The 25322-nt window shown below is 52.8% G+C and overlaps 1 protein-coding gene and 1 long non-coding RNA gene across 5 annotated transcripts in view; both read left to right on the top strand.

Moving 5' to 3' along the window:
* The first annotated feature begins 864 nt into the window (after positions 1-864).
* On the top strand, positions 865-2843 carry LOC117795671. The gene is made up of 2 exons (XR_004619766.1): positions 865-1744; positions 1822-2843. It is a non-coding gene; the product is annotated as an uncharacterized LOC117795671 (long non-coding RNA).
* A 1213-nt stretch (positions 2844-4056) lies between these two features.
* CSNK1D (casein kinase 1 delta) overlaps positions 4057-25322 on the top strand; it is a 26975-nt gene continuing 5709 nt past the window's right edge. For 2 of the 4 annotated variants that reach the window (XM_019798758.2, XM_019798764.2), the window contains exons 1-7: positions 4057-4167; positions 16645-16793; positions 17261-17489; positions 17902-18072; positions 18429-18577; positions 20164-20335; positions 20905-21044. In XM_019798758.2, the coding sequence (XP_019654317.2) occupies positions 4152-4167; positions 16645-16793; positions 17261-17489; positions 17902-18072; positions 18429-18577; positions 20164-20335; positions 20905-21044 (1026 nt within the window). In that variant the 5' untranslated portion in view covers positions 4057-4151. Of the gene's footprint in view, positions 4168-16219; positions 16476-16644; positions 16794-17260; positions 17490-17901; positions 18073-18428; positions 18578-20163; positions 20336-20904; positions 21045-24114; positions 24179-25322 lie in introns of all 4 variants that reach the window. The other 2 variants (XM_034641049.1, XM_019798774.2) reach the window with 2 other exon arrangements.

Raw genomic sequence — 25322 nt, 5'->3', positions numbered from 1 at the left:
ATTTCGTCACACTTGATTTTCATGTGTTCCCTCTCACTGGCTTTCCTTTCTCTTTAGGAGCGCTGTGCAAGGATGTCTGACATGCAGTAGGGGTTCCAGAGTGGTGCCTGGCTGGCCGGTCAGGAGAGAAGACCAGTTGCCTGCACTGGCTGAAGCTTTCCTAGTCACCTGCCTGTGTTCTTTAGGGTGGTGGTTCAAGTTTTGAGTGTCTCTAAGGAGGTTGTGATCCTGCATCAGTTGCCTTGTCAACAGTTGCCCTGTGAGAGTGACCTTTGCCCGGCTACCCAGAGGCCTCTCCCTGTTTCTTCGATAAGACAGTCCTTAGTGGGCGTTGGGCATAAGCACAGCTGTCCTAGGACAGAGTCAAGCTTGGTGTTAGGTTCATTTCATTCACCGTTTGACTTCATCTGCTCAACTTGAGAGACATAATTTTGTTTTCCTAGGACCACCACTAACCTGTCCAAGCAGAGACCAACACCTTTGCCTGGAGAGGAACCTCTTATCCGACTGGGTGGGGCTGCTCAGCTGCAGGAGGCAAGGTTTTTTGGGAGATAAAACTGCTTAGTGTAAACAGACACTGGATTGACTTGTGAATCAAACCCAGTGCTCAGGGGGTCCTTTAAATTCTTGTTCCCGGCCTAGAAGTCCTTGTACGACTTAGTTGTGCTGAAGGACGAGGTTTTGTAACTTCCAATCCTTCACACACCATTACTTCTGTAAAGTAAGATTAAGATGTCTCAACAGCAGCGTCACTTCCCTGTCAGAGCTCCTCGGTGCGCTCTCACGGCCCTGTATTGGTCCCCCCATGGACTGGTGGTGGTTTGAGTGCTAGTCCTGGAGCTGTGCTACCAGTGAAGGGTGAGGTGTGATGCCAGCCACAGGAGGTGGGGCAGGGCTGCAGGGCCGTAGACTGGTGGACCTTGGTTTTGCCTGTGTTGTTTGCTTCTCATAGAATGCACAGGAATTGAAGCTGGGCTGCTTGGTACATCTACCCAGTGGGCAAAGACCTTGCAAGGAAGCAGCCCAGAGTGTCTGCTGTTCTCACATTTATTTGCAGAGCCCAAGCCCAGCCTCTCTTTGGGTCATCAAACTCTGGGCAGCTTTCACAGTTGTGATCCTAGGGGGACACTTGCTCAGATGGTGGTGTGATCCTGGGGGAGACTGGTCCTGTTTGCTGGTGTGATCTTGGGGGAGGCTGTCTCTGTTTTCAGGTGTGATCTTGGGGGAGAGTGGCCCTGTTTGTTGGTGTGATCTTAGGGGGAGGCTGGCCCTGTTTGTTGGTGTGATCTTAGGGGGAGGCTGGCCCTGTTTGTTGGTGTGATCTTAGGGGGAGGCTATCTCTTTTCAGGTGTGATGCTGGGGGAGGCTGACTCTGTTGCTGGTGTGATCCTAGAGGAGGCTATCTCTGTTTTCAGGCGTGATCCTAGGGGAGTCTATCTCTGTTTGCCGGTGTGATCCTAGGGGGAGGCTGGCTCTTACTGGTGTGATCCATGGGGAGGCTGGCCCTGTTTTCAGGTGTGATCCTGGGGGAGGCTGGCTCTGTTGCTGGTGTGATCCAGGGGGAGGCTGTCTCTGTTTTCATGTGTGATCCTGGGGGAGGCTGGCCCTGTTTGCTGGTGTGATCCTTGGGGAGGCTGGCTGCATTACCGGTGTAGTCCTGCAGGAAGACTGGCACCATGATAGGAGAATGGATTTCAAATTGTGTTCCAGAGATGCCTATGGTCATTGTCTCCAAGACTGTCAGGTCAGTATTGCTGGATTGATGGCTAGATGTTTGCATTATCAGCCGCAATAGAGTGGAGCTAGAATGTTCTCTTGTAGGTGCTGTTCTGGTAAGTAGTCCGTGTGGATCCAGGCTGTCTTGTCATTGAAGACCTGCTTCGTGGCAAGGGTGACTGCTGACGTAGTTGGTGGAGCAAGAGTGCTCTCGCTAAAGGCCCCACTCCTCATGCTTGGGGAACAGAGTTGCTGATGTAACCAGTAAGCTGAGTCATCCGTTTCTCTGTGTCTCCTGGGCTGGCGGGTTCAGCTCGGAGTCCAGGTCCTCACAGGAACTCCCAATGCGTTTCTCATTTGCACAGTACATTTACGATGAAGTCATTTCTCTTGTAATTGGATAGATCACCCCAAATGCGGGTAGGAAGAACAAAATGTATTACCTGTCTTCTTTCTGAGTGCCCAAAAGAGTCTCTGTGGAATGGTAAATGAAGTTCTTCAATTGAGAATGGTCACTTGCAGTGATCAGATGGTGGCTTTTCCCAGTTTTGGACTCAGGCCCACCGGAAGCACCGCACCTCTTGCAGCCATCTGAGCGGTCTGGAGGGGACTTTGGAGGTTCTTAGGCGTTTAGTGGACACACGAACAGCAGCAGGCACAGTTCCTGCAGGCCAATGGATCATGGTTTTAGTGTCGCTGATCTTCCTCTGCCTTTCCCTGGGAATCTCAGAGTGCTTTGTAACTGCAAACCCCTCCTCTGTGCAAGTGTCCTGTGAAACAGACTGCACTTCTCCCCACTAAACCTGTGGAGAGAGAAACCAGTCAGTTGAAGTTGCTTTGTCCAACACTATGATCTCCTTCGGAAGGAAATGTCCCGGATCTGTTGAGCTGCTGGAACCAGTACAGATAAACATACTGCTGGGAAGGCTTAAAGTGCTTTATACACCGGACCCCCTTATCCACAGGGGACACATTCCATGACCCCCAGGGGGTGCCCGAAACCGTGGACAGTACCAAACCCTATGTATACCTCGTTTTTCCTGGACACACTTAGCCGTGATAACGTTTATGAATTAGGTGCAGTAAAGAGGTTCACAACAATAACAATAAAATAGAGCAATTATAGCGATCTGTTGTAAATAAAGTGCTGTGACTGGGGTCTCTCAGAATAATCTCATTGAGCTGCACTCCCCTTTGTTGCGACGCTGTGAGATGGTGAAGCGCCTCGGTGACGGGAGGAGGGAGGGGAGTGATGTGGGCCTGTGACATCGGGTGAGGCTACTGCTGACCTGACCTCGGGGCAGGTGCAGGCTCGTCTGTGCAGACCGGGGCCGGCTGCAGACAAGGGGGAACACCCGTACTTCGAAGGCACCTGGGGAGAGCTCGGCATGTGCTGTGTAAGATTCTTGCCTGTTCTCTCCAGCTAAAGCTTCTTGAGGAAGGGTTCACAGACACAGCTTTGGGGCAGATGAGAGCTCAGGAGCATTTGTGTGTGAAGCCTGGGGCAGGGTGTTGTCATATTGGCATTTGCTTAATTGGGGTAAAGCAGAGATAGAACAGTTTTAGATAAAAATTCTGATTTTGCCTTCAAACTCATGGCTGGTTATCCGGAGGTATTAGCAGATGTTTTGTCAGTTTTAGCATAAAACGACAAAAGGTATGTGACAGGTGCGTGTTGATGGGTCTCATTTGGGCTCTGAAAAAGGGTCTGCCCTTCTGGTCCAACGTCTGTAAGAACTGCATGGCAATGTCCCGTTCCTGGGGGGGGGGGAGGTTTGCGGGAGTCTCCTTGTAGGGACCGATTCCACTGGAGAAGTGCCCTGACTGTTCCGGGATGCGTGCAGCTCAACACCCGGGGTGGGTGGACTGAAGCTGTGTGGGTGTTTGGTAAAAAGAAAGGCTAAACCCACCCACACAGGCCTGTCCAGGCAGCATGGAGAAACGGGGAGCATACACCATCACCCTGCAACTCCCACACTGCTTGACCCTGGGTGGGTGAACACAGGGCCTGGCCAGCAGGTGAACAGGAAGGTTTAGGGCAGAAAACATGGGAGTCCTTGCGGAAAGAAGTACACTGCCCTGTCTCTGGTCCCCTATTGACGTGATCAGAGTGGGGACATATGGAAGTGGGTGAGGGAATACTAAATAAGACTTTTCTATACATATCAAAGACTTCCTGCCTAAAAAGTGAAAGTAATGATAATTTTCCACAGGGGTTTGTCAACCACCGACACCATTTCATGGTGGAAAGCAGAGCAGGGGGTCTGTAGTGTGTTGTAGCATTGCGTTAGGTGGTAGACACTAGATTGTTAATGTTTGTGATTTTCTTTCTTTGCCAAGGTACGGACATTGCCGCAGGAGAAGAAGTTGCCATCAAGCTTGAATGTGTCAAAACCAAACACCCTCAGCTCCATATCGAGAGCAAAATCTACAAAATGATGCAGGGAGGAGGTATGCCCTTTACCTGTTCAAAAGAAAACTGGGGTTGTATTTGATGAGGGAGAATGCGTCGGAAATCAGAGCCTCTGGTTTATTTGGGAAAGGGAGGAAAACGTCTATACACTTGACTCAGTCACGTGGCTTCCTTCAGATACCAAGAGGCCGACCGAGGGCCTCACTCAACATAAAACATGATTTTCTGCTTTTCCGTAGCCTCATGTTAGCTGGTGGTGTCTTTGAACTCAGGGTTCGTGTAAATTTTGATTTTTCAGGCACACTCCTGCTTGTTGGGTGTGCGACCTCAGTCACATGCTTTGCTCACAGCTTTGGGGGGGCCCCCTCAAACACTGCTGAGTGAAATGGAGTTTGAACTCTGATCTCTGTGTCCCCTTCTAACTCAATTACTGTCCCAATTCTGGGAAACCTCCTCTCATACCTAAGGGTGTCTGATGTCTGAGAGCACACATCCTGATCTCAAAGAGTCTAACTTTCGGAATTCTCTGGACTTCACGGTAGTTTGGCTCATGGAGCAGGCTGGGATTTTGTTGGCGGTCTCAGAGTCCTGAAGACACGGCAGCATTAAGAAGGACATGTCCGTGCTTCACCCCAGGGAGCTCCCCTCGGCATCAAGGCTTTGTGTCTGAAGAAAGGCTGCAACTGCATCCAGTTTGGAGACCCTTCATGGCAGAAGCCTCTGTGGTACTTTCACAGCTTGGGGTGCTCTTGGTGCTTTGCCAAATGAAGACTGTCTTCAGAGTCTGAATTCTCTTTTTCCAGGCCAGAAGGAAGGATTGGTGATTTCACTCTGTCCTCTTTCCTCCACAGAAACGGTGTAGTCTGTGCTGCTCCTAGCATCCAGCGTTTCTTGTTTACACAGCAGCGGGTCTGTGTTCAGCAGTAGCTGCGTATCAGAGCAACACAGACAGCCCTGCAGGACCCGTCACAGAGGGCATCCAGGGCGTCCTGGCCCAGCTTTCTCGGGACCAGAGGCAGCTGTGGGCTCTCAACCGGCACCCAGGGGTACAAACGCCTGTGGGCCCCAGGGAGTGGTCAGCAGAGGACCCAGCCAGCGTGTCTGCCCTCTGGTGATCCTCGGCAGGGGGCAGTCTTCTCAGGCATCAGGGACAGTCTACACAGCTCGTCAGGTAGTGAGGAGAAGGAGGTGACTCAGGATGTGGCTGGCCTTCATGGTTGGGCAGGGCCTGATGGCTGGGGGTTGAAGAAAGCTTCCAGCTTAAAAGCCTTGTTGAGTGTTAACAAGTAGCATCTCTGTGAGAATTTGTAAGCTGGAGGGCCATAGGGCAGAAGGAAAGAAAACGGTCAGCTGACACCCCAAAGAGGAATTGAGTAAGTGGCTGAGATTCAACAGAGAAGAGTTTATTCCCTTTGGGATGGGGCTTCTCCATCCCTGGACCACAGCTGTCTGTTGGGGGGCTGAGGGCCCAGGCTGCAGCATTGCCTCTCACTGTGAATCCTTGCTGTAAGGTTTGTGCGCCTTCTCTAGGATGCTAGGAACCTAGGATCTTTTCCCGTCTGGCCGTCCCCCACGTGTATTTGAGTTTTACTTCTGTTTCCAATGTGCTTCTGGTGGATATTATCAAGGTGCTTTTAAAAAAAGTAAGATCTCAATGTTTGAAAACGGATGATGTCCAGCAGAGTTGGTGATTCTAGCAGTGTTGTGTGAATTCCTAATCAAGACGAAGCTGGGGCTGTAGACAGGATGCAGGGGTCCACATGCTGTTGGTCAGCCTTCTGTATCACGTCTCGTGCTGATACACACAGACCACTTGGTCATGGTGAAGTGGCAAGTGTCTGCTTGTGGCCGTTCGATGCTTTTAATGCTGTGTTCTGGGCTTGCAAGTGGTTGATACTGACAGCATCCTAGGAGGAAGATGGAAGCTGGGAGGCTGCCCTGCACTCACTGACTTGGTGTGGGGGGGTCATCTGGACAATGGTGGTGTTGCTGTTCCTGGCCAGAGAGAACAGTGCTTAGGCGGGCAGGCCGCCTGTGGGAGGAGTCAGCCTCACTTACAAACACTGGCACGTCTGCTGCCACTACAGTCCTGTGCAGTGAGTGTCAACCAGCCTCGTGTCCTGAATGGGGAGACATGCACAGACTGATGCAGAACTTTCCAGAGGACAGAGGTTGGAACCTGAGTGTTGTAGTGCTCAGGCCACTGGTGCACAGTAGCTCTCTCCTGGGGAGGCGTGCCGCTGCCCTCCCTGGCGGTCAGTAGCATGCCCCTGATGTTTCCACTGCTGCCAGTCTGCTGGCAATGATGGAACACTTGGAATAGCAGGAATAAATCTTGCTTTGTTGTGTTGGTGAATGACTTGGGTAGACATGAGGTTCTTCTCAAGATGCAGTGGACTGCCAGGCCCTACTCAGACATTAACTGTTCTTTCCCATCCTCATGTCCCCAGAGTGGCTTTGGACCAACCCTTTTTTGGTGGTCCCTCAGTAGAGAACATGTGTTTAGTCCACAGCTGCTTCTGGTCAAGGCTCGGAGCCGGTGTGGCCTGTGGGAGGGGTGAGTGGGCCGTTTGTATAAACCCTGGGCTGGCAGCGAGGGTGAACCAGCGTTCACCAGCACAGTAGGAGCAGGCGGCATTCCCAGGTTCACCTCTCTCGTCCTGTGTCCTGGTTAGTTCCCATGCTTTATTTTGGACAATTACTGTCTTTTTGTTAAGAAATGTTTCACAGTTGGGGCGCCTGGGTGGCACAGCGGTTAAGCGTCTGCCTTTGGCTCAGGACGTGATCCCAGGGTCCTGGGATCGAGCCCTACATCAGGCTGCTCTGCTGGGAGCCTGCTTCTTCCTCTCCCACTCCCCCTACCTGTGTTCCATTTCATGCTGGCTGTCTCTCTCTCTGTCAAATTGTCAAATAAATAAGTTAAATCTTTAAAAAAAAAAAAAAAAAAAAAAAAAATGTTTTACAGAAGCNAGTGTATGTAATACATGGGGATTGATACTAAATTGAAGGCCTGTTGCTCCCTCTTGCTAGAGAGGCAGCAGGACCCCCTCAGTGTCCCGTGCCAGTCCCAGTGCACTCTGGGGGAGAAGCCATGGTCCAGAGTTTGCCCCCGACATCCCTGCCTTGTTTGTTCCTAAGTTTTTGTTTCTCTGTCAGCCTGTAAGAAATTTGTTTTTAAAGATCCAGTGACCTTCTCCAGAAATGTTTGGCATTTTGTTTACAATTGTTTTAGGTTTTAGTTGCTGAAAACTTTGTGAAATTTTGTATTTGCATTAATGTCAAATATTGGAACTTCTCATAAGTAGAAATGAAAAGCATTTGCCTGTGCTTGTCCCTAGTTTTTCACCCCCAAGCATAGATTTTGGTATCTTTGGGCTCCATCAGGTGTTGAGAACTACACATAGTGATGCCAGGTGACCCATTTCCCACCCGAATGGCACGTGGGTAGGGGCAGCGTGCTGGTCGCCACTGCTCTCGCCCGCTTGCCTTGCTTGCTCCTGCATGGGCCCAGCAGCGGCATGCATTTTCAGATTTCTGATCTTGCTGGCCCCAGGGTAGCAGTCTGGATAGGTGGTGGGAACATGCTTGTGAATAGCTTTATAGATCATTGCTTCCTGGGGTCTCACCGCTCGATTTTCCAGACATCTGCTCAGGACAAAGCAGGCCACGGAGAAAGCTTAGCATCTTCTGGCCGGAGAACTCTTAAGAGCAAGGGCGCTCTGCCTTTACTGCATTTTACCTGCTCCCTGTTGCTGGGGTGACAAGACATGCTAGTATCAACCACTAGGAAAAACAGGTGCCGCCGTTGGAACACCCCATCAGCGTAAACAGACGTTGTGAGTCCTTGATGTGCGTCTGCCCAACAGACGCCACGTGTGGGTCTACGCAGTACGGTCTTTACGTACCGTACGACTTGACTTTGGACCCCGCGTTCTCCCGAGATGCCCCTGTGCTGACACGGCTGCGTGTCGCTGACGTGGCTGCTGTTTAGTAACCTCACATCTCTGTAAGCAGTCTTCTCTCCTGCTTCTGGCATCTGGCTCTTGGGGATGCTGCCTTGATGGCACCCAGACATATTTTCTGGTGCACAGCCCGAGAGTGGAATTGTGTTTCGTGGAGCAGGCAAGTGTTTGGCCTACAGGATGACATCAGACACCGCACATGCTTGCAGGGCCATGTCCCACCTGCCTGGCTTTGGGCTTCTCTTGGAGCCACATCCTCTTTGGTCTCGTCGTCACCATTCCTCTGTAGTGTGGCATGGGGTGTCTTTGCTAGCACAGAAGACAAGGGGGAGCATTAAAAAATAAGGGCGTCTCTTTTTTCACTGTATTTTCCGAGGGAAAGGGTTGGTGCGTGTGTTACACAGCGGTAGCAGATCCAGCCATCTCATCCGTTCTCCAGGGACGGGGTCACTGAACCCAGGGGCTCAGTCTCCTGCAGTTCAGGGGCCGGGGGAGGGAGCGTGGGAGAGGGCAGACAGGCACGTGCTTCCCTCCTCTCCCTCCTTCCCCAGAAATTCAAGATTCCACACAAAGCTTTGGTTTCCTGCACTAAACATGAAGTCACATTCACCCACATCCTACTAAACAGTCTTGTGGCCCCTTTGATGTGCGTGTCCTGTACCTTCAGGGATGCCCGTGAGTGGCTTGGAGGTCCAGTCATCTTCCCTTCTTCGTCTCGCAGCCCCCACCCCTGCACATCTTCCCTAGGATTAGACACTGAAGTAGGTTTGATCCATCTAAATACAGCAGTGTGTCTGGCCTGAATCGTGTCAAAGAACAGTCTTGACTCGGGAGTTGGGAACAAGGGATGGAGTATTTCTGGCTTCTTCAGAATTTTGCACAGATCATTTAAGAATTGTGGCAATGCCCCAGAAATTCAGTGTAAGGGTGTGTGAGCTTTTTGCGGGGAGTGGGGAGATAGAGGAAGGAATAGGGTGCGAGTCAAGTTTTTAGAACAGAGGATCTGGCCCAAAATAGGAAATAGGGGAAGGGGGCACCAAGAAAAGATGGCTCAAGACACCCCCCCGCCAACACATACACACATACTTCAAGAAGGGGTCCATCAAGCCTGTGTTTCAGATTTTCTGCCTGGTGCAGAGCCTTTTGTCAGATCCTCTGGCTGTTTTTCTCAGTAGGAAAAAAAAGTTGGTGAACAATAAAAGCCCAGTAGAGCATGGAGAAAGGCCAGCTCATTATATTTATACAAGCCCGGCTGCATGTTGATCACCCAGCCGGCAGCTTGTGAGTCCGGTGGGCCCAGCAGACACAGCGATCCAAGGGAGCGGCTAGAAACCAGGATGAGGCACAGCTGGTCCAGTGCGCTCCATTGTCCTCCCCACCGTGGCACTAACCACGGCTGTGGCAGGGGCAGGATGCTGGCCCTGGGACACCATGGTCTCTGGAAGCCAAGGCAAGAAAACTCAGAATTGCTCAAGGTTAAGGATTTGGGGCTTTGCTTCATGTGGCAGGCACCCCAGGGCAGCTCAGGCCCTCTTACAACCTACCACGACCAACTTGAATTTTTTCAGACACACGCGTGTGAACCCTGTTATGCTGGTAGACCTGGCCTGAGCCAATGAAGGATTTGGTAGGTGAAGGGAGCGCATGTCCTGAGATTCAACGAGTAGGAGTCCTTCATCACTGGTCTAGACCAGCCTCCCCCAGCTGTGGCTTCCCCTCAGCACCTTCTCCTGACCGCTGCACACCACCTTTCTTGTTCATATGAATTTGAGTCTTCTAGGAGGGAGAGATTGAGTCACGGGGCAGCCCCGGTGAAAGTGAGGTGGTTCCTGTGCGCTCCAAATAGTTGTTCTAGATGGCTTTTTCCTGCCACACGGTCCTGCGGCTGCTGCCGACCCCCCGGGAAACATCTCTTTGCCCCGAGAACCCAGTGCACAATAAGGCATCACCCAGAAATACACGGGAACATAAAACCAGAATGCTTACATCAAGAGTGAAGTTAGAATGCACAAGATCTATGATTTGTACATGGCCAGGGTGGTTGGAGTCCTGAGAACGTGGGGCCCAGGGCACAGTTCTCCGGGACAGTGAGGAGCAACACGTGTCCCGGAGTGATGGCTGTGAGCTTATAGCAGTGGGTGTGCCACTGTGGCCACAGCCACGCTTCTGCCCTCCCCTCCACCCAGCCCGAGGAAGCCTGCCTGGCCCTGAGAGAGTCCTTCTCACGGTGCGCCACGCCGTGATGTGCCCTCAGGTGGATGCCCCAGTTTCTCCATCCCTCCACCAGTTTGCAGCATTCCAAACAGAGATGCTGTAAACGTTTGTGTAGGTATCTGGGTGGACATTTATTTCCTTTTCTCGTGGGTGAGTGTCTAGGAGTGGAACAGCTGTATCAGAAGTAGGTGAATGTTTTCCTTTTTAACAAACGGCCAACTGCTTTCCAGGTGGCTGTCCTGTTAACATCCCCGCCAGCAGTAACGGCTTTGGTGGGTGGTGTCTGTCAAACAGTTTATCCGTGTCATCTGAGTATTGAATTTCCTGGCATAAAGCTGTTCATAATATTTCTTCATTAGCCTTTTCCTACATGTGGATTCTGCGCGCTGTCGCTGATCTGGGCCTTCTCTTTGTTCCTAATCAGTCTGATTAGAGGGTTGTCAAAAATCTTTTCAAAGAACATGTTTTGATTTCAGTAATTTTTGTCTTTGTTTCTTTGTGTCCTATTTCATTGATTACTGCCGTGATCATTTTTTTTTTCATCTGTTCGGGTTTAATTTCCTATTTTCTGAGATCATTGATCTGTCTTTTCTAATACAGGCGTTTTGTTGCTATAAATTTCCCCCAGGTGCTCCTAGAGCACGTCTCATAAACCCTGATGTGTTGTGTTTTCATTTTCATTTAGTTCAGAAAGCTTTCTAATTCCCCTTCTGATTTCTCCCTGATCTGTGGGTTATTTTGAAGTGTGTTATGAAGCTTCCAAATATTTGGGGGTTTTCCAGAGAGCACTCTTGTTATTTCTGACTGAATTCCATTGTTGTCTGAGAACATACTTTGTTCAACTTGAATCCTTTCAACTCTGGGCCTGTTTTATGTCCATTGTGGGGTCTGTCTTGCTAACTGCCCTGCGTGTGCTTGAGGAGAGAGTGCTCTGCTGCCCGAGGGGATGTTGAGGACACTGTCAAGTTGTGTGTTTGTCGGTCTGCTTGAGGTTTTGTTTCATGTATTTTGAAGCTGTGCTGTTAGCTGCACGGACACGTGGACTTGTTACGTTCTCCTGACGAGTTGATGCCTTTATCCTTATGAAATAACAGGTACATCCCCAGAAGCGCTCTCCACAGCCCACTGCGTTCCACGTGGACCCAGCCCTTGTGCACCCTTCTGTCTAAAGTTGGTGTCCTGTGCTGTCCTTCTCACAACCCGTTTTTGTGTAAAGGGCACTTGTTTCTATCTAGTCTGAGGAAGTGTGCCTTATTTGGGGTGTTGAGAGGATTTACACTTGATGTGGTTCCTGACAGGCCAGGTTTTGGTTGGCCATCTTGCAGCTGGTTTTTGTCTCTCTGCTCCTTTGCTTTCTTTTTGATTAATCAAGTATTTTATTTACATTTTTTAAAATTTATTTAAGATTCTATTTATTTATTGTCAGAGCGAGCACAAGCAGGGGCAGTGGCGGGCAGAGGAGAAGCAGGCTCCTCACTGAGCAAGGAGCCCGACGTGGGGCTTGGTCTCGGGACCCAGAGATCATGACTTGAGCCAAAGGCAGATGCTTAACCAACTGCACTACCCAGGCGTCCCTTTATTTACATTTCTTAATGGTTTTTCTTATGATTTGCGCCTCTGCTGGCTCACTAACACTCTCCTTGTTACTTTAGTGGCTGAGTTAGGTTTTATCACGTGCATCTTTAACAAATCCTCTCGTGTCCTTGCCATATTCTGCACTTGGTACAGGGCAGATGGGCCTGTGACAGTGCTGGGTTCCCCGCTGCCAGCCTCTGTGATACTGTCCTGCAGCACAGACATTTGCATAGTACACACCTGTATTGCATTGTTATTTTTGTTTAAACAGTCATATCTTTTAAAGGGATTTAAGTAATTTTTAAAAATCTTCCATGTGAACTTTCGTTATTTCCAGTGCTTTCCATCCTTTTGTGTGGGCCCACACTTCGTCTGGCTTCACTGCCTTCTGCCGGAGGGTGGCCTTTCCCATACGTAGCAGTGCAGGTCTGCTGCTGATGGATTCTTCCAACTTTTTTTTTAATCTGCAAATCTCATTTGTCTTGACTTTCTGAGGTTGGTGTCCTCAGTACTTGAAAGATGGTGCCCTACTGTGCTCTTAAGTGCGTGGTTTCTGATGAAAAGTCTGCAGCCATCCTGGCCTTTGTCCTCTTCACATGATGTGGATTTTTTTCCCCGGCTGCTTTCAAGATGCTCTCTTTGTCACTCATTTTGAGTGATTTGATTAGCAGATATGGACATTTATGTGATGTTCTTTATGGCTCTTGTGTGTGGGGTCCCCTGAGCTTATATCTGTAGGTTTGTTGTCTCCATCCAGCTACTTCCAACATCATCTCTGTCCCCCTCCTCCATCTTTCCTGGGGTCTTCGGTGATAATAGATACGAGGTGGCTTGCAGGTGGCTCTTGCTGCTTTTCCAGTAGTTTCTATCGCTGTGCCTTCGAGTCACGCGTCTTTTCTTCTGCACCGTCTGATCTCAGACACTGTAGTTCTCATCTCTAAAAATTGGATTTGAGTCTTTTATAAATCTCCCTTGTGTAGCTTTTTTGACATGGAATATAATTAAAATTTATAATAACTTTTATTCAGATTTATTTATTTATTTTTAGAGAGAGAGAGCACATGGACGGGAGAGGAGCAGAGGGGGAGAGAGAGAATCTCCAGCAGGCTCCCTGCTGAATGCAGAGCCAGACACAGGGCTCCATCCCACGACCGAGATCATGACCTGAGCCGAAATCAAGAGTCAGACACTTCACCGACTGAGTCCCCCACTTGCCCCTATAAGACTCCTGTTGTCTTTCTCTGCGAACTCAGCGTCTGAGCCAGTTTCAGTTGATGGACCGTTCTCAGTGTGGATGTTTTCTGCTTCTTTGCCTCCTGGTAATGTTTAGATGCCGGACGTCGGGAGTCTTACTTGCTAGCTTGCTGGTATTTTACTCTTGCCACTCAGGTTCTTCTCCACGTAGTTACAGGGGACGAAGTCAAGTTACTTTGTTCAGTTTTTACATCTCTGCTGGCAGTCGAGGCGGGGGCAGCCTGTGGACCACGCGGCTTGTGTCCGCTCTCAGGCCTGAGTGTCGTTCATTGCCTCCCCTGTTCAGTGTCTTAGAAACCACTTTTCCACATCTTCTGTGTTTTGTTAAGTCTTCTGGTTTTTGCGGATGTGAGGGTAAATTGGGCTCCCATTACTCCATCTTGGTTGATATTGAGTAACTTTTAAACTCTTGAAAGATAATAATAGTATTTATTTCTGACCCAGGGTTTCTTATACCAAAAACATTACTTATAATGGAAAAGATTGATATGTTCATCTTTGTTAAAATTTCTCATCAAAAGGGTCCAAAAGGGGGGCGCCTGGGTGGTTCAGTCATTAAGCGTCTGCCTTCAGCTCAGGGCGTGATCCCAGCATTCTGGGATCGAGCCCCACATCGGGCTCCTCCGCTGGGAGCCTGCTTCTTCCTCTCCCACTCCCCTTGCCTGTGTTCCCTCTCTCGCTGGCTGGCTCTCTGTCAAATGAATAAATAAAATCTTAAAAAAAAAAAAAAAGGCGGCTCCAGAAGAAAAAAGATATGCCTTACATAAAATCAACAATGGTTTAGTACCCAGAATTTTTGAAGAATGGCTATAAATAGACAAAAGACTCCCTGATAGAAAAATTGGCAAAAGACGAGGTTAGACATTTCAAAGAAGAACAGCATGTGGCCAATAAATACAGAAGAAAGTTCCAAATTGAGAGTTCACTGAGACCCATCTCACACCCACTTGATTGATGAAAAGTCAGTGATCTGGTGGTACTCTTCACCAGCTCACTGCTGGCGGGCGTGTGGAGTNCAAAAACAAAAAACAATGGTTTAGTACCCAGAATTTTTGAAGAATGGCTATAAATAGACAAAAGACTCCCTGATAGAAAAATTGGCAAAAGACGAGGTTAGACATTTCAAAGAAGAACAGCATGTGGCCAATAAATACAGAAGAAAGTTCCAAATTGAGAGTTCACTGAGACCCATCTCACACCCACTTGATTGATGAAAAGTCAGTGATCTGGTGGTACTCTTCACCAGCTCACTGCTGGCGGGCGTGTGGAGTGGGCTTTCCATCTCGGGAAACAAGGTGACATCGTCTCATAGGGTCAGATAACTTGTGCTCTGTGTTTGTAAGCATGCGCCTGGGGAAACTGGATGTGAACAAGAATTTCGTGTATAAGAATTTTTATCCGTGGACATAAATAAGGGTATACTGAGTAGCACCGTTTGTAATAGCAAAGTCAGACATTCCAAGGGAAAGAATAGATGAATTGTGATCTGTTCTCCAAGGGGAGTACTATACAGCATGTATAGTTTTTAAAAATGATTTAATACAAGCGTAATAAAATTAGGGCGTCTGGGTGGCTCAGTCAGTGAAGTGTCTGCCTTCGGCTCAGGTCATTATTCCAGGGTCCTGGGATCGAGTCCTGCATCAGGCTCTCTGCTCAGCATGGAGTCTGCTTCTCCCTCTACCCTTCCCCTCCTGCTTGTGATCCTCCCCCCCAATAAATAAATAAAATCTTCTTTAAAAAAAAAGAAATATAATAAAACTCAATTATACTAGTTACTGGAGTACAGCATGGTGACTTGACAGGTCTGTATGTTAACACAGTGCACACGCAACAGGTGTGGCCACCACCTGTCACCATACCATGTTCCGACAGTATTACTGCCTATATTCCCTGTGCTGTACGTTTCATCCCAGTGACCTTTTTTCCTCTTTTTTATTTTATTTATTTTATAACGGGGAGATTGTGCCTCTTAACCCCCCTCACCTGTTTTGTCCCACCCCCTTGCAGCTACCACTTCACTGTCTGTATGTATGAGTCTGTTTCTGGGTTTGTTTTGTTTTTTTTGCTTGTGTGTTTTGTTTTTTAGATTTCACATGTAAATAAAATTGTGTGGTATTTTTTCTCTTATTTTATTTAGCATCATACCCTCTAATCCATCCTTGTTATCTAAAATGGCAAGATTTCATCCTTTTCTGTGGCTGAGTAGTAAGCATGCACCCTTACTTTATTAAAAGCAAGGGAATGATAAAGCCCTGGATGGTCATGATGTGGGGAGCACAAAAATGAGAGGAGAGAGGTGTGTAAGAGTAGGCATAGTTAGAAAGAATGTCCTGGGTCTGGGTAGGTGCTGGGCTCCGGACCTTTCCTTCATTCTGCTTTATAACTTAAATCTGTTTGTTGAATTTGTTCTCATGAAACATGTAAAATACATTTTTAAGTAATTAATTTTAAAAATGAAAGGGGGTTGCCCAGTTGGTATCACAACTTGCTATAAAGCTGAACTAAAAACTTAGTTTTGGTCAAGGGCCTCACCCCCCGCGACCACGGCTAGAGCCCTGTTCACAAGAGTGAGTGATATGGGGCTGCAGTATAGACGAGAATATAAGATAGGTACCCACAGGGGCGCCTGGGTGGCTACTTCTGTGAAGCGGCTGCGTTTGGCTCAGGTCATGATCTCAGGGTCCTGGGATCGAGTCCCACATCAGGCTCCCTGCTCAGCGGGGAGTCTGCTTCTCCCTCTGCCTGCTGCTCCCCCTGCTTGTGTGCGCGCCTTTTCTCTCTGACAAATAAATAAATCTTTAAAAAATAAAAATAAATAAGTAAATGGAGAGAAGAGACAAATCTGAGTACTATATATGGATGCTCTGCCCTCAAGAAGGAGAGCATGACCCCCCCACCCCTGCCCCCCGGAGCGTGGGCTCCACATAGTGACGTCCCCCCAGAGAGAACAGTACACACGCTGGGGAGAATGACCACACCCCAGCCAGGGGTCAAGGTCCCATCCTTGGTGACAAGTCACATTGAGAGCAGGGACCTGACCTTCTGTGACGAGAAGGCCCTTCAGCTCTGTGGTCTTCCTCCCCAGACCCATCACCCAACATGAGACACATCCCGACAGAGGGACGACCCCTGGCAGAACCTCCCTCCCCCGTCCCCCCAAGAATTGCCCGGCCCCCGAAACCAGAGATGGGAGAGACGGCTCAGCCCAGAGGCAGCCTGAGGAGACGTGAGGACTGGGGCAGAAAGAGGGTGTGACAGGAAAACCAAGGAAACCTGAACCAAGTGTGGACTTCGGTTCACAGCAGCAAGCCCTGGTTCCTGATTTGTGACTTGGGCCGAAGGTCAGCAGGAGTCTGTCTTGCATCTGCTCACTCCCCCGCCTGGGACACTGGCCTCCCATTCTCTCCCAGTGTCACTTCCAGCTGCGGCCCGCCTGGCCCTTGTCGCAGTGTGTGTCTCGTGTGGTGTGTCCCAGCATGCGAGCACAGGTGTGTTGGGTTTCTCTTATAGTGGGCATCCCCACCATCCGGTGGTGTGGGGCCGAGGGGGACTACAACGTCATGGTGATGGAGCTGTTGGGGCCGAGCCTGGAGGATCTATTCAACTTCTGCTCGAGGAAATTCAGCCTCAAAACTGTCCTGCTGCTCGCTGACCAGATGGTAAGAATCAGTGTTTCTGCGGTGACAGGGAGCCTGGGCCCTCGGCACGTGCTTGGTATGACTTGGCAGTCTTACGGCACATTCGGGTGCTGTTCTCCTTCTGTGCCTGTTAGTGTCCACAGGCGGAGAGTGAGAGTGCATTCACCTTTGCTGCAGGATTGTGACCGTGGGTCGGGTTTGGAGGTGTGCGTGCGTTTCCTGGTGGGCCCCTGCAGGAAGGACTGCTGGTGCAGACCCTTCTCAGGGAGGGATGGTCCTGTCAGGCTGCTGTTGGTTGATGGCCCCAGCCAGGCGGGTGTGTGGAGGATGGTCCGTTCAGCATCCTTCCCTGGTTGTGGAGTTACTCTGCTCTGGCCAAGGGCCGCAGGACGTGCAGCTGAGGGCACAGCCCTCACTCTGCCAAGCAGTTGCCTTTGCCAAGACTGCTGCTGGGATTTAATCTCTAGTCATTACTTCCCTACCTACAGATTAGTCGCATTGAATACATTCATTCAAAGAATTTCATCCACCGAGACGTGAAGCCAGATAACTTTCTCATGGGGCTGGGGAAGAAGGGCAACCTGGTCTACATCATCGACTTTGGGCTGGCCAAGAAGTACCGGGACGCCAGGACCCACCAGCACATCCCCTACCGTGAGAACAAAAACCTCACTGGGACGGCGCGGTATGCCTCCATCAACACGCATCTTGGAATCGGTGAGCCCGTGGGTGGTGGGGTCTCTTGTGCCCCCAGTCACCAGGCTGCCTTGGGCATGGCCATCTCTTAGGGAAAGGCCAGCCTCTTGGGGGACCCTGGGAGTGGTCAGCATGTTTGACACGGAGGCTGTCATCAGACCTTTGTAGCAAAGGCTCGCTCTCCGTACTCTCGAAAACCCTTTGTGAGGTGTGGGGGCAGGTAAATGGTTGGGCTTTCTGATAGTCCCTGTAACATTGGTGTCACTCATTCAGGGGTGTGAGTTTCCCAAGGGCACATTGAAACAAAGAATCCAAGAATATTTTTCTGTTGTTTTAAAAGTTCATTTCCACAGTCAAGAGTGTGCCTGGGGTCTTGGGCTTGCGGCTGCAGACACACACACGCTGTCCTTGACCCATTTCCCATCTTTTCCAGAACAATCTCGAAGAGATGACCTGGAGTCACTGGGCTATGTGCTCATGTACTTCAACCTGGGCTCTCTGCCCTGGCAGGGGCTGAAGGCAGCCACCAAGAGACAGAAGTACGAGCGGATCAGCGAGAAGAAGATGTCCACCCCCATCGAAGTGCTGTGTAAAAGCTATCCCTGTGCGTGTCCTCGAGGGCAGGCATCGGGCCGGCCCACGATCTCAGGGTGGGGGTGAGGGGGCACTGGGAGGCTGTGTCTGTGAGTTGGTGGCAGCCTTCTGTCCCTGCTGTTCCTTTACCTTCTGGGGACCATGTCGCATGGAGTTGTCCTTGTTCCTGTGGAGAAATGCCGCAGGTGAAACCAGGCAGTGCTCTGTGGTACCAGCTTTTCCTAAGCGTCGGTTCCTCCCAATGTGACCAGTGTTTGAGACGCCACGTTTCACGTCCTAAGTGTGTGTGGCCGCGGATGGTGGCAGACATGTCGACGGACACCCAGTCGGGTATAGCTAGTTAGCGCTGAGTGTCTTATCTTACAGCGGAGTTTGCCACGTACCTGAATTTCTGCCGCTCCTTGCGTTTTGACGACAAGCCTGACTACTCCTACCTGAGGCAGCTCTTCAGGAATCTCTTCCACCGCCAGGGCTTCTCCTATGACTACGTGTTCGACTGGAACATGCTCAAATTTGTAAGTGTGCTGCTGCCTCTTTTACTTCTCAGCCAGAGGCCTCTGCCGCCGCACTGGGGGGCCGAGGGTACCTGCGATGGCTGTGGCCTAGGTGGGGTCCACCCCAGGCAGAAGGTTCTGAGAAAAGCAAGATCCCCATCAAGGGAGAGCAAAGGCAGCACCACGTCGGCACCGGGCCCCCTGGAGCCAGCAAGTGCAGGTCTGCCTGGAACCACGGCTCTTACTGGAATGATAAACCTTTACTTGGAAGGTACTTCTGTGATTGCTGTCACCATGGCTAAGAGCGCCATGGTTTTGACTGCCTGTGGTGGGAGGCGTGGCTCCAGAGTGTGTGTCATGCAGGGGGGTATGGCCAAGGCCAAGGGCTCCAGCCATGTGGGGTGACCTTTTGCCCCTCCTCCCTCTGACCCGGCCGTGTGGGTGAGAGCGAGCAGGGTGGGTGCCTGGAGAGGTGCTAGGCTGTGGTTGACTTTGCTGCCAGGCTTATTAAGCGGGTGCAGGTGTTTGCCTATGTACTGAACTTCTGCTTTGATGTTTTGTTCTCTAAACCTGCTGTTCATCCGTGAGTCTCTCTATGAGTCTAGCTAATTAATTTTCAGACACTGTTGCTGGAAACTTCCAGGGTTTTTTGGAACTTCTGCTTTGTTTTTCATTACAAATTTGTTCTATTTAGTTAGTTTAAAACAGAAATTGGAACCTTTCCAGGGTGAGAAGGTCTGATGGAGGAACAGAAGCTCCCCTTCAGAGGGCATAAGACAGGAAGGCTTGTCCTGGAGCTTTGCAGGTGCCCCTCAGTGGGCTGGCTCAGGACGTGCGACCACCGATGGCCCAGAGTCTGGACAGCCTTCCGGCGTTATCCCCCTTCCAGCGGGACTGGCCACCCTTCTCTGGGCAGGGCTGGAGAATGAATCATCTCAGCTTTGCAGTGTGCGTGTGGTGGGAGAAGCACTCGGCTCTGCGCGGCTGGGAAGCTGCCACGGGCGGTGTGGGGCACAAGTGGGTGCGGCTACATCAGGAAAACTTCACTTGTAGAAATGATGGTGGCTGGATTTGGCTCGTGGGCTGCAGTTTGCAGACTGTTAGGTGCTGTTCACTGGAACGTGGTGGCTGTCGTGCCCCCACTCGTCTGGGTCGTACTTGCTCAGAGTAGAGCTGGCTGTGGTGTCCATCACACGGGACCTTCCACGGCAGACCTGGCTTCCTGCATTCTCGTCATGTGTGCCCTGGCCCACGTCCGCCCTAGGACCAGCCAGCTGGGCTCCGCGTGCCTCTTGGATCCCCTTGGGGATCCAACACCTTGGGCCCGCCGCTGACCTGAGCTCATACGATTTCCCATCCCTGTGTGGATGCTCACAGGGAAAAAGTCACCCAGTTGCCATCAGAGTTTGGGGTTCAGGAGTGTTGGGAAGACCTCATCTGCACACTCACAGGGCCAAGGGGCAGGCCGCTGTCCTAGAGAGGGAGAGGCCTCATCCCAGCTGGCTACATTGCCCTGGATGGCTTCTCTGGCAGCGGGACAGCCAGGGCCCGTGGGTGGTTGTCCCCCAGATCCCATTCAGTCTGGTCTTACCCTGTTTCCTTTGCAGGGAGCCAGCCGGGCTGCTGATGACGCTGAGCGGGAGCGCCGGGACCGAGAGGAGCGGCTGAGGCACTCCCGAAACCCAGCCGCCCGCGGCCTCCCCTCCACGGCCTCTGGCCGCCTACGGGGCACCCAGGAAGTGGCTCCTCCCACCCCCCTCACCCCTACCTCACACACTGGTGAGTGGGCTGGCACCACGTCTCCCCAGCAGGCACTGGGGGTTTCTGGTTTGTGTGTTGGCTGCTCTGGCTGTTGGAGCTGCGGGGCCCCATGCAGGCTTCAGGTGGGCAGAGCTTGTGGGCGAGGCTGTATGCGTCCAGTCCTGGTAGACTCTGGTTTCTGAGGATTGGCCGGCCGGGGCACGTCTGTTTCTCTTTCTCCATTGTTTCTCTTTCTTGTGACACGGATTGCTCCCTGGGAGCCTCTCAGTCCCCACCCCTCCATCCCCTCTGTGAGCGGCATCGTAAGTAGGGAGGCCTCGGGCTGCCCTCCTGCTGGACTCCTGGTCCTTTGCTCCTGGGAAAGTCCACCTGGAACCAGGATACTGGCGTCCCTGGGTGCTCCGTGGGCCCTGCCCACCACTGCTGTGCAAGCCAGCCAGGGGTCAGCCTCCTGTTGCCGCCCCGTACATCTGGTGGCGTGTAGCGGCACCCACTCCTCTGTGTACTGGATGCTGAGGAGAGGCCCCCTCACGCTGGGTCAGGGGTCTGCCCCGAGCCCTCACCATCACCCCTGTCTCCCCCTCCAGCTAACACCTCTCCTCGGCCCGTGTCTGGTGTGGAAAGAGAGCGGAAAGTGAGTATGCGGCTGCACCGCGGCGCCCCTGTCAACATCTCGTCCTCCGATCTCACGGGCCGGCAAGACACCTCCCGCATGTCCACCTCACAGGTACGCGCACCACAAGGGTATGCGCTCTGGGCTCGCCAAGTTCGGGCCACTGCGGGCCTCGGGCCCCTTTGTGTCTGGGCTGCTCTTAGGGCGCCAAGCAGAGTGGTGCGGGTGTTGAAGGGCTTCTTCCTTCCTTCCTTCTTTCCTTTCTCCTCCATTCCTGAGTTTTAGCTGGGGAGGGACACTCTGCCCCTTGGTGCTGTGCGGCCCTTTGGTTGGGAGCCTGAGGTGGGCTGTGCAGATGAAGGGCTTGGCTCCCCAACCATGCCGGTGTGGGTGATGGGGTTTTTTCTCTTTAGCTGCTGTCCTCGCGGTCCCGGCCCCCTCCCGGAGCCAGCCTTGGAGGCTGGGCCGTCTTCCTGCGCAGACTGGAAATGCCAGGCCTGCTCATGCTGCATGTTTGTCGTGGGTACACGTAGCCTGTGGGGGGTTGCTGGCGGCCCTGTAAGGCTGTGTGGACGAGCCTGTTGGAGCCTGGCGCCAGGCAGTGTGCTGCCAGTAAGGGTTCCTCTCTTCTGAAGTCCCCGCCCGCTTGTCTTCTTTCTGACGAGGCAGGTGTCCTCAGGGAAGTGTCTGGGTCACGCGGTTTCCTTCTCTCACGTCCTCCTCTTCCTTCTCTGGCTTTGGTGCCGTGGCTCTCCTGCATTTGCTCACATGCCCTCCACAGATGAGCTCTTGACACACATGGATGTTCTTCCTCGCGTAGCTTCCAGGGCCCTCTTCTGTGAGTGGCAGTGGGTCAGAGGGCATTTCTTCTGCTTCTTCAAGGGTCCTCCGGGGTGCCTGTGCCCCATGGTTATCTGCTAGGTGGGCAGGCACTGGTTTCAGAAACGCACCGGAAGCCAGTGTTCTGGGCTGTGCACTCAGGCAGCACCCCTCTGGGTCAGCGTGGCACCTCTCGTGGACGAGTTAGCACTGGGCCCTGCTGTCGGCATGCGCTTGGTGCTGGGCGTAGCTCGTTGGCGAATGGTGGGTCAGCACGTTGGTTAGGAGAGCACAGGGTCTGTGAGAACTGCCCAGAAGCTCAGTTCTGCGGCGTTGGCTTGGCCTTCCGGCAGAGGAGCAAAGCGTGCCCAGGCAGAAAGAGTGCTCCTGACCTTTTATTTTAATCAAGTGAATGCATAGTTTCACTGTAAACACTTCTGGTAGTTCTGCCAGAAATGGGTTGGTTTTGTATTACAACTTTCTGCCGGAGAGACTAAGGGTACAGGTAGTTTGTGTTGTGGGGCTCAAGGAGTCTGGCCACGGTCATGAGATTGGGCCCCTTATGGCTCCCAGCCCCCAGTCCTCCCCGCAGGACACAGAAAGGGCTACAGGCTTCTTCCCACAGGCCCTGGAATCCATGAGTCAGCAGCCAGGAGCAGGTCCTGGGCAGTGTGTACCCACGCGTGGCTGAGAGCCCAGGCATGCACTGGGGCCCCAGACACCCCAGGCAGGGACAGCCGGGCTCTGTGGCTGTCACGGGCTCTGTCTGAGCTCAGGATCCAGATTTGGGGCCTCCACCAGCGGAGATGAAGGGACGGGGCAAACCTAATTCTCTCTGAGGGAAGAGAAAGTATCTGGAGGGTTTGGGACCACTGAGGGAAATGAAAGGGCCAGAGAGCCTGCGACCGCCAGGTCTGCGCCCAGCTTCTCCTCCAGTGTGGCCAGCCTCAGCCTGCACGCCCCAAGAGCCTTCCCTTGAAGTCTTCCTTAGCTGAGGCGAGCTTGCAACTGGGAGTCCTGCGTCTTTGTTCTTCATTTTGCTTTCTGTGTGAAGAAGCGATGGGCTGGACAACAGAGAGGAGCCTCCAGAGATGTGATTTCGGGGGTGTTTCCCCTCTGAAAGGAGCACTGGTCACCCTAGGGGGTTTCTTAGGGTCTTCATGTTGAGGACACGGCCCTTGGGGTGTGTCCCCGATGCATCCACATCCCAGGGATGGCTCCCTTTTTTGGGTTTTCCTGATCACCCACCAGTACTCGCTCTCAGGACGCTTTGCAGGGCGGCAAGAGGCTCTTCCTGAGACTCGAAGCAAGGGGTTGACCCCCACGTCTGCCCCAGTGGGTTGGAAGTTCCAGAGCGAGGGGAGCTGCTCCAGCTTCTACGGTTCTGTAGGTTCCGCTCGCACTCCCCCCAAAGACAGTGGGGTGAAGGTAGAACCGTGTTACTTCTGTTGCACGAGGGTGGCCCCGCCCTTCTGGGGCTGAGGCCGCATCCCGCCAGCTTCCCCCGGGGCTGCCGTTTCTCTCTCGGTTCTTTGTGCGCCTGGAGGGGATGTTGCGTCTTGAGCAGATGTACCGAGTCCAAGGGAGTAGTTCATTTTCAGCAGGAAGGTGCTCGAGCCGCCAGCCAGCCTGTGGGAGGACCCGCTGACTCTGCGGGCGGGCGCGGGGGAGGGCCGTGGACAGCTGTGTTCTTGGTTCTGACCCCTCAGCCGTGGCACACGCAGACTTCGCAGGAGGGTGGCTTCTCCTTGCCCCAGCTTCTTTCTCGAGGGCGGCTCCTGCTGGACCGCAGTCCCCACACTACCGACCCAGGGCGTGCGTCTGGCTTCTCAGCCAGAGCAGCCTGGAGCCCAGAGAGCATCTGGTCCGTGAACCTACTGCAGGTTTTTCTCTCTGAGAAGAAAAGGCCTTCTGGGTGCAGTGCTCTTAGTAGAATGGGACCCAGTCTCTGAGCCAGTCACTCTTTCTGGTTGGTTTGTGTTTGCATTCATGATTCCCAAAACAAGGCCTGCAGCCCCTTGGTCTTCTTGTGGCCAGTCCTCCCCCGGCCCGAGCGCAGGGCACACTGAGCAGCAAGCAGGGCCTCGGGGAGGGGCCAGTAGAGGGGATGCCATCCAGATGTCAGGTTTGCTCACTGCCTGAGGACTGAGCAGGGGTCCGCCTGGCCCCTCGTTGGCCTCATCAGCCGATCAGCCTCAAGGAGCAGCAGCGGCTGCTCTCGTTCGGGGGCCACTCGCCAGGTTCCTGGGGTCCCTTGTGAGGCGGCATGGTCAGTGGTGGACCTGGCCGAAGCAGGGTGAGGAAGGCCACAGTGCTGGTTGCCAGCAGAGCCCTTACCAACAGCTCTCTTTTCCCCCCACCTCAGAATAGCATTCCTTTCGAACACCACGGCAAGTAGCTGCACGTCTCCCGTTGGAAGGCAGCCCTGGGTGAGTGTGCTCGTGTCGGGTCTTGTGAGGCAGCAGGCACCGGGCGGGCGGGCGCTGACCACCCCTGCGTCCACCACGGGCTGCGCAGGTGGGACTGGGCTTGCATGCCAGGTGCTGCAGGGAGAGCGACGTCCCTCCGCCCGGTGCTTTTCCTCGTGTGGATTCCAGAGCAGCCGTGCTCGGTCGCCCCGTCTTGGGGTGAGCAGACCGGAGAGTCTCCGAATGGGGCGGCCCCAGGACCCTGCCCGCCGTTAGCTGGCTGTTGGCCCTGCGGTGGTCTCGAGAGTCTGGGGCCCGTGGTGGGAGCAGGAGCCCAGGGTTCTGCACTTAACGCCTGGCTCCAGTGGTCCCAGGACCCTCGAGCCGCCCAGCCCGGGTCCATTGTGCGGGGCGTGTGTCGTATCGTGCTCAGCTGAGCAGGCCATGCTTGGTGGGGGCTCTTGCGCTCTTGCTGCGGGAGTCTCCTGGTGGTCTCTGCCGCCCTGGCTTTGTCACTCTCTTCTTTCGCATTTATTTCTGTCCTCGTTTGTTTTTCTTTTCGAGCTCGGTCTCTGCTCAGCGTCCCATCCGTGCTGCCGTCTGTATTAACCCGTCAGCCACAGCCGCCTGCTCCCCTGCCGTTGGCGCATGGCTGGACGTCCAAGCCAGGCTCCCTCCGGTCGGTGATGCTGCGCCGGTCAGGGCTTGCCGCTGCTGGGCTCCGCGCGTCTGGGAGACAGCCACAGTTCCAGGGTGACTGTGTTCTCGCGCACGTCGATAGGAGCTGCTTTTCACGCCTCCCCCCCACGGGGAGCCCCGGGGCCCACACAGCACCTGGTTCCCACTTACAAAACACCAGGTTACTTTGCAGGAAGGAGTGCTGGGAGCGAGTACCTCTTCCAGCTTGGACTCTGTCTGGTCCGATCGTTCTTGGGCTTCTAGCTCCATGGCCACCCGGCCTACTTGCTTGCATGCCTCTTCCTCCTTCCCCATCTTCCTGTCACTCGTTCTGCTGAGCACGTGTCCTGGCCGCAGAGGGGCCATCCAGAGTGGCTGGGGCTCACACGTCCGGAGTAGGGCTGGGCAGCATCTGTGTCCCCTCGCCGTCACTGGTGTTTTGTGCCCGAGCCTGACCCACCGGCTTCATGCTGACCTTCTCCTGTGC

The sequence above is a fragment of the Ailuropoda melanoleuca genome, chromosome 13, assembly GCF_002007445.2.
Source record: "Ailuropoda melanoleuca isolate Jingjing chromosome 13, ASM200744v2, whole genome shotgun sequence".
Taxonomy (NCBI): Eukaryota; Metazoa; Chordata; class Mammalia; order Carnivora; family Ursidae; genus Ailuropoda; species Ailuropoda melanoleuca.
Note: the sequence above shows the minus strand (reverse complement) of the source record. Positions and strands in the feature narration are given on the sequence as shown.